Genomic DNA, 8,649 nt, shown 5'->3' on the forward strand with positions numbered 1-8,649 from the left:
AACTCCACAAGGTCTTGCATGGAGCCCCAGGCCGAGGGAGATTGACAGTTCTTTTGTGTTTCTTCCATTTGCAAATAATCGCACCAACTGTTGTCACCTTCTCACCAAGCTGCTTGGCGACGGTCTTGTAGCCCATTCCAGCCTTGTGTAGGTCTACAATCTTGTCCCTGACATCCTTGGAGAGCTCTTTGGTCTTGGCCATGGTGGAGAGTTTGGAATCTGATTGATTGATTGCTTCTGTGGACAGGTGTCTTTTATACAGGTAACAAACTGAGATTAGGAGCACTCCCTTTAAGAGTGTGCTCCTAATCTCAGCTCGTTAACTGTATAAAAGACACCTGGGAGCCAGAAATCTTTCTGATTGAGAGGAGTTAAAATACTTATTTCCCTCATTAAAATGCAAATCAATTTATAACATTTTTGACATGCGTTTTTCTGGATTTTTTTGTTGTTATTCTGTCTCTCACTATTCAAATAAACTTACCATTAAAATTATAGACTGATCATTTTTTTGTCAGTGGGCAAACGTACAAAATCAGCAGGGGATCAAATACTTTTTTCCCTCACTATAGGTGTTCCTTTTGTCCAGGTGGGAAAGGGCAGTGTGGAGTGCAATAGAGACTGCATCATCTGTGGATCTGTTGGGGCGGTATGCAAATTGGAGTGGGTCTAGGGTTTCTGGAATAATGGTGTTGATGTGAGCCATGACCAGCCTTTCAAAGCACTACATGGCTACAGACGTGAGTGCTACGGGTCGGTAGTCATTTAGGCAGGTTATCTTAGTGTTCTTGGGCACAGGGACTATGGTGGTCTGCTTGAAACATGTTGGTATTACAGACTCAGTCAGGAACATGTTGAAAATGTCAGTGAAGACACTTGCCAATTAGTCAGCGCATGTTCGGAGTACACGTCCTGGTAATCCGTCTGCCCCTACGGCCTTGTGAATGTTGACCTGCCTAAAAGTCTTACTCACATCGGCTACGGAGAGCGTGATCACATAGTCATCCGGAACAGCTGATGCTCTCATGCATGCTTCAGTGTTGCTTGCCACGAAACGAGCACAGAAGTGATTTAGCTCGTCTGGTAGGCTCGTGTCACTGGGCAGCTCGCGGCTGTGCTTCCCTTTGTAGTCTGTAATAGTTTGCAAGCCCTGCCATATCCGATGAGCTTCGGAGCCGGTGTAGTACAATTCAATCTTAGTCCTGTATTGACTCTTTGCCAGTTTGATGGTTCGTCGGAGGGCATAGCGGGATTTCTTATAAGCGTCCAGGTTAGAGTCCTGCTCCTTGAAAGCGACAGCTCTACCCTTTAGCTCAGTGTGGATGTTGCCTGTAATCCATGGCTTCTGGTTGGGTATGTATGTACGGTCACTGTGGGGACGATGTCATCGATGCACTTATTGATGAAGCCAGTGACTGATGTGGTGTACTCCTCAATGCCATCGGTAGAATCCCTGAACATATTCCAGTCTGTGCTAGCAAAACAGTCCTGTAGCTTAGCATCTGCGTCATCTGACCACTTCCTTATTAACCTAGTCAATGATCATGAGAACGGTGAGGAATCAGTCCAGAACTACACGGGATGATCTTGTCAATGATCTCAAGGCATCTGGGACCATAGTCACCAAGAAAACAATTGGTAACACACTACGCCGTGAAGAACTGAAATCCTGCAGCGCCCGCAAGGTCCCCCTGCTCAAAAAAGCACATATAAATTCCCGTCTGAAGTTTGCCAATAAACATCTGAATGATTCAGAGGAGAACTGGGTGCAAGTGTTGTGGTCAGATGAGACCAAAATTGAGCTCTTTGGCATCAACTCAACTCGCCGTGTTTGGAGGAGGAGGAATGCTGCCTATGAACCCAAGAACACCATCCCCACCGTCAAACATGGAGGTGGAAACATTATGCTTTGGGGGTGTTTTTCTGCTAAGGGGACAGGACAACTTCACCGCATCAAAGGGACGATGGACGGGCCATGTACTGTCAAATCTTGGGTGAGAACCTCCTTCCCTCAGCCAGGGCATTGAAAATGGGTCGTGGATGGGTATTCCAGCATGACAATGACCCAAAACACACGGCCAAGGCAACAAAGGAGTGGCTCAAGAAGAAGCACATTAAGGTCCTGGAGTGGCCTAGCCAGTCTCCAGACCTTAATCCCATAGAAAATCTGTGGAGGGAGCTGAAGGTTCGAGTTGCCAAACGTCAGCCTCGAAACCTTAATGACTTGGAGAAGATCTGCAAAGAGGAGTGGGACAAAATCCCTCCTGAGATGTGTGCAAACCTGGTGGCCAACTACAAGAAACGTCTGACCTCTGTAATTGCCAACAAGGGTTTTGCCACCAAGTACTAAGTCATGTTTTGCAGAGGGGTCAAATACTTATTTCCCTCATTAAAATGCAAATCAATTTATAACATTTTTGTCATGCGTTTTTCTGGATTTTTTTGTTATTATTCTGTCTCTCACTGTTCAAATAAACCTACCATTATAATTATAGACTGATCATTTCTTTGTCAGTGGGCAAACGTACAAAATCAGCAGGGGATGAAATACTTTTTTCCCTCACTGTACATGAGAAGGCTATTCATTGACTACAGCTCAGCGTTCAACTGCCCTCAAAGCTCATCACTAAGCTAAGGACCCTGGGACTAAACACCTCCCTCTGCAACTGGATCCTGGACTTCCTGACGGGCCGCCCCCAGGTGGTAAGGGTAGGTAACAACACATCTGCCACGCTGATCCTCAACACGGGGGCCCCTCAAGGGTGCATGCTCAGTCCCCTCCTGTACTCCCTGTTCAGCCATGAATGCATGGCCAGGCACGACTCCAACACCATCATTAGGTTCTCCGACGACACAACAGTGGTAGGCCTGATCACCGACAATGATGAGACAGCCTATAGGGAGGAGGTCAGAGACCTGGCCGTGTGGTGCCAGGATAACAACCTCTCCCTCAACGTGATCAAGACAAAGGAGATGATTGTGGACTACAGGAAAAAAAAGAGGACTGAGCACGCCCCCATTCTTATCGACGGGGCTGTAGTGGAACAGGTTGAGAGCTTCAAGTTCATTGGTGTCCACATCACCAACAAATTATCATGATCCAAACACACCAAGACAGTCGTGAAGAGGGCACGACAAAGCTTCAGGAGACTGAAAAGATTTGGCATGGGTCCTCAGATCCTCAAAGTTCTACAGCTGCACTATCGAGAACTCGGCCTTCAACTGCAAGGCACTACAGAGGGTAGTGCATACGGCCCAGTACATCACTGGGGCCAAGCTTCCTGCCATCCAGGACCTCTACACCAGGCGGTGTCAGAGGAAGGCCCTAAAAATTGTCAAAGACTCCAGCTACCCTAGTCATAGACTGTTCTATCTGCTACCGCACGGCAAGCGGTAAGTCTAGGTCCAAAAGGCTTCTTAACAGCTTCTACCCCCAAGCCATAAGACTCCTGAACAGCTAATCATAGCCACCCGGACTATTTGCATTGTCCCCCCCCCACCCCACCCCTAACCCTCTATTACGCTGCTGCTACTCTGTTTATTATCTATGCATAGTCACTTTAACTCTACCCACATGTACATATTACCTCAATTACCTCGACTAACCAGTGTCCCCACACATTGACACTGTACCGGTACCCCCTGTATATAGCCTCCCTACTGTTATTTTATTTTACCTCTGCTCGTTAATTGTATATATATATCTTTTTTTACTTATCTATTTTTGACTTAACACTTTTTTTTCTTAAAACTGCATTGTTGGTTAAGGGCTTGTAAGTAAGCATTTCACTGTAAGGCCTACACCTGTTGTATTCGGTGCATATGGAAAATACAATTTGATTTGATTTGAGATGGTATTACCACCCTGTCTTTTGGGATTCTATTTTTGGATTGTCACGTGACAGGTTCCCGTCTAGGATGTGATGCCAGTGTGACTCTTAATAGATGTTCACTAAGAATAGAAATAGACGAGTGTACAGTTCTGCTCATTACCTCATCCTCTGCAAAGTGCATTTCATTATTTTCCTAATTCTTAACTTGAGTTTCTAGACATACTGTAGTTATCACTGTACAATCTCAGTGCTCCAATTATACTGAACAAAAATATAAACGCAACATGCAACAATTTCAAAGATTTTACTGAGTTACAGTTCATATAAGGAAATCAGTCAATTGAAATAAATTAATTAGGCCCTAATCTATGGATTTCACATGACTGAGAATACAGATATGCACCTGTTGGTCACCGATACCTTAAAAAAAAGGTAGGGACATGGATCAGAAAACCTGTCAGTATCTGGTGTGACCATCATTTGCCTCATGTAGCGTGACACATCTCCTTCGCATAGAGTTGATCAGGCTGTTGATTGTGGCCTGTGGAATGTTGTCCCACTCCTCTTCAATGGATGTACAAAGTTGCTGGATATTGGCGGGAACTGGAACACGCTATCCAGAGTATCCCAAACAGGCTCAATGTCTGGTGAGTATGCAGGCCATGGAAGAACTGGGACATTTTCAGCTTCCAGGAATGGTGTACAGATCCTTGCGACATGGGGCCTTGCATTATCATGCTGAAAATTAGGTGATGGCGGCGGATGAATGGCACGACAATGGGCCTCAGGACCTCGTCACGGTATCTCTGTGCATTGAAATGGCCATAGATAAAATGCAATTGTGTTCGTTGTCCGTAGCTTCTGCCTGCTCATACCATAACCCCACCGCTACCATGGGGCACTCTGTTCATAACGTTGACATCAGCAAACCGCTCGCCCACACGACACCATACACGTGGTCTGCGGTTGTGAGGCCGGTTGGATGTACTGCCAAATTCTCTAAAACGACGTTGGAGGCAGCTTATGGTAGAGAAATTAACATTCAATTCTCTGGCAACAGCTCAGGTGGACATTCCTTTTTTATTAATTTTTTTTACCCCCCAATTGGTAGTTACAGTCTTGTCCCATCGCTGCAACTCCCTTACGGACTCGGGAGAGGCGAAGGTCAAGAGCCAAAACACAACCCCGCCAAGCCGCACTGCTCGCTTAACCCGGAAGCCAGCCACACCAATGTGTCGGAGGAAACACCATACAGCTGGTAACCGAAGTCAGCGTGCATGCGCCCGGCCAGCCACAAGGAGTCGCTAAAGCGCGGTGGGACAAGGACATACCGGCCGGCCAAACCCTCACGATGCTGGGCCAATTGTGCGCCGCCTCATGGGTCTCCCGGTCGCGGCCGGCTGTGACACAGCCTGGGATAGAACCAGGGTCTGTAGTGACACCTCTAGCACTGCGATGCTGCGCCACTCGGGAGGCCCGTGGTGGACATTCCTGTTGTCAGCCTGCCAATTGCACGCTCCCTCAAAACTTGAGACATCTATGGCATTGTGTTGTGTGACAAAACTGCACACAGGTGCACCTGTGTAATCATCATGCTATTTAATCAGCTTCTTGATATGCTCACCTGACAGGTGGATGGATTATCTTGGCAAAGGAGAATTGCTCACTAACAGGGATGAAAACAAATTTTGTGCATATGAATCATTTCTGGGAACTTTTATTTCAGCTCATGAAACATGGGACCAACACTTTACATGTTGCGTTTATATTTTTGTTCAGTGTACATCTTGGGGGAATATGTGCCTTTGCTTTTGTACCATGATATCTGTCATTAGAATTGTGCCATGAGCAGCCCTCAAGGCAGCCTGTTGGAAACTCAGAACACTACTATTACAACGCCCTCAATGTGTTTCATCTCATCAGAAAGAGATTATTGAGGTTTGTTTGTTGGGGGCAGCAGGTAGCCTAGCGGTTAGAGCGTTGGGCCAGTAACTGAAAGGTCGCTAGTTCGAATCTCCAAGCCTACAAGGTGAAAAATCTGTTGGTGCCCTTGAGCAAGTCACGTAACACTAATTGCTCTAGGGTTGCCGATGGTGTCTCAGGGTGAGTTGGATATGTAAAAACACATTTCCATTTCTCAGTTGACTGTATGTGTCTGCTCCAGTTTTCAGGACTCTACCTGCTGTCCTGACTGAGTGTGTTTGTATGTCTGCTCCAGTTTTCAGGGCTCTACCTGTTGTCCTGACTGAGTGTGTTTGTATGTGTCTGCTCCAGTTTTCAGGGCTCTACCTGTTGTCCTGACTGAGTGTGTTTGTATGTGTCTGCTCCAGTTTTCAGGGCTCTACCTCCTGTCCTGACTAAGTGTGTTTTATGTGTCTGCTCCAGTTTTCCTGTCCTGACTGAGTGTGTTTGTATGTGTCTGCTCCAGTTTTCAGGGCTCTACCTCCTATCCTGACTAAGTGTGTTTGTATGTGTCTGCTCCAGTTTTCAGGGCTCTACCTCCTGTCCTTCGTCATCATCGTATTGGGTCTGGTCCTCTACACCTCTTCCTCTACCTACGTGGCCCAGGACCCGCGCATCTACAAGCAGTTCCGCAACGCCGGCCACCCCATTACGGACACGCCCACTCTGGGGCCCCTGGAACCCTCGGTGACCTATACTAGCCTGAGGCAGGAGATAGAGGAGGAGCCTCGCATCAGGGTGGCCTGAGGGGGTGGAGCCTAATGAGCCACTGCCCCGCCTCCCAGATTCTGTACAGAGAGAATGATAATGATCACTGAATGATAAAGATATAATCGAAAACATGTAGCAAACAAGCAAAAGTACACTGTGATCACAAACTGTGAATAGATAGCAGTGACTATTTCAGATTTTGAGGATTTGTTTCATGTATAGAAATATACCCCATCACGTTCCCTCTTACTGTACATTTGACATGTTTAAAAAGGTTTTGTGTTAAAGACTTGTGTAAATGGTGACTGTTTCTTTTTTACATCAGCACAAATCTTTATTGGATTTTAAGATTTGAGCTGTGGGTCTAGCTCTCCCATTTACTTTATTCCAGTGTTGTATTGTTCCCTTAGAGATAAGCTCAAGTAATACACAGACTTACCATGAGTCAGCGCCTTACTATGTATTACTGTTGTGTGTTAGAGCTGCACATTATAAATGGCCCCTTCCCTGTAAGCCCAGAATTGTCTGTGGACATTGGATACTCATGTGGCCCCTCAATTTATATTAATAAACTATTTAGAACACTGTGGATTGCTCGGGAGACTCATGGGCGGCGCACAATTGGCCCAGCGTCGTCCAGGGTAGGGGAGGGAATGGCCGGCAGGGATATAGCTCAGTTGATAGAGCATGGCGTTTGCAACGCCAGGGTTGTGGGTTCGATTCCCACGGGGGGCCAGTATAAAAAAAATATGTATTCACTAACTGTAAGTCGCTCTGGATAAGAGCGTCTGCTAAATGACTAAAATGTAAATGTAATGTAAATGTTCTCTGCATTACATTTAGTCTGCCCTTACAACTACTTACTAACCCACAGATATATCCAACTTTCCATGTTGGAGACATTATCTCCTGAGGCCAATGGGTATAAAGACAAATATATCAGGGTTCCTAATGAAGTGATTATTGTACATTTGTTTCATTGTTCATAAGTACACTGAACTCTAGTTGATAGAAGAAGAAAAAAAATTGATGATTACAATGCACTTGTCATTCCAGAATTGTGATGTTCTGTTTTATTGATTGCCCAGCTGTTGGATTGTATTTTAAGTGTTGCTTTTTATTCCCTGCTGGATTTCATCCAAAGTACATTAATGAAATGATTTGGAACATATTTCTTTCAAAGTAATATTATCCTCTGTTTTTTGTATTCTATTTGATGTTGGTGTATTGGAGCTCTTGCTGTCAGAAATGTTGCTTAAAATAAAGTATCTTTGTCTGGAACGCAGAGAATGGGTTCTAAGAAATATCACAACACTCAAAACATGGTGAAGATTTGTAGAAAATAAACACACAGAAACATGAGCACTATTTGCAACTGAAGATTGGTGAGAGAATGGTTGTGCAGATGCACATATTATCACTTGGTCAGATAACCACATCCACAATTCATTACTGAGTGCAGGTCCACACCTACAACACTAAAAGAGCAGGTCATGTTGAAACAGTTACTTGTTCATTTTCATTATATTCTGGAACGTGTAACGTTCATTTTGCCAGACTCAGCAAATGTACTTTGGTCATTGGGGACCAGATTGCAATATCTTATTTCATAGGTTTTTTTCTAAACGTTATATGATATGGTAAAGTGGGTCTGCACATATAGTATGCAGCAGGATGTTATACCAAAATATATATCAACCTATATATCAGAGGGAACACATGCATCTCTTACTAAGCATACCGCATTGCATTTCAAATACAAGTCACAACCTTAACATTGCCAAAAGTTTAAAGGAAAGGTTGCTGTCTTGTGTAAGGCCTATATGTGCTATCAATATTCTTTAGATGTGTTGGTACTTAGGCTGTAATTTGTTTAAATCACCTAGATTAATTAAAATAGTAGCATACTGATTATATATTGTACCCAATGGGTAGGCCTAAACCTTCAACTGAAACTTAAGTCCTCATAGAGCAGTGGCATATGATGTAAACAGAGAAAGATCTGCAGTTAAATTACCATTTTGATATTTGCATGTTCTAAATGGATTGGCTGTGGTAATGTCTATTAACTGTAAATTGTTTTCAAATAAAATACTTTGTCAAACAGGTATTGAGAGAATTATGTGATTTATACAAGCTTCAT

The 8,649-nt window shown here is 44.5% G+C and overlaps 1 protein-coding gene across 1 annotated transcript in view; it reads left to right on the forward strand.

Annotated features, from left to right (window-relative positions):
• slc35f1 (solute carrier family 35 member F1) overlaps positions 1-6,542 on the forward strand; it is a gene marked incomplete at both ends in the record, with an annotated part of 131,260 nt that extends 124,718 nt beyond the window's left edge. The window contains one exon of the mRNA XM_084149449.1: positions 6,318-6,542. Within this exon, the coding sequence (XP_084005575.1) occupies positions 6,318-6,542 (225 nt within the window). The remainder of the gene's footprint in view (positions 1-6,317) is intronic.
• Between the last annotated feature and the right edge of the window lie 2,107 nt (positions 6,543-8,649).

This window comes from Coregonus lavaretus, assembly GCF_964263955.1.
Source record: "Coregonus lavaretus genome assembly, chromosome: 31".
Lineage (NCBI taxonomy): Eukaryota > Metazoa > Chordata > Actinopteri > Salmoniformes > Salmonidae > Coregonus > Coregonus lavaretus.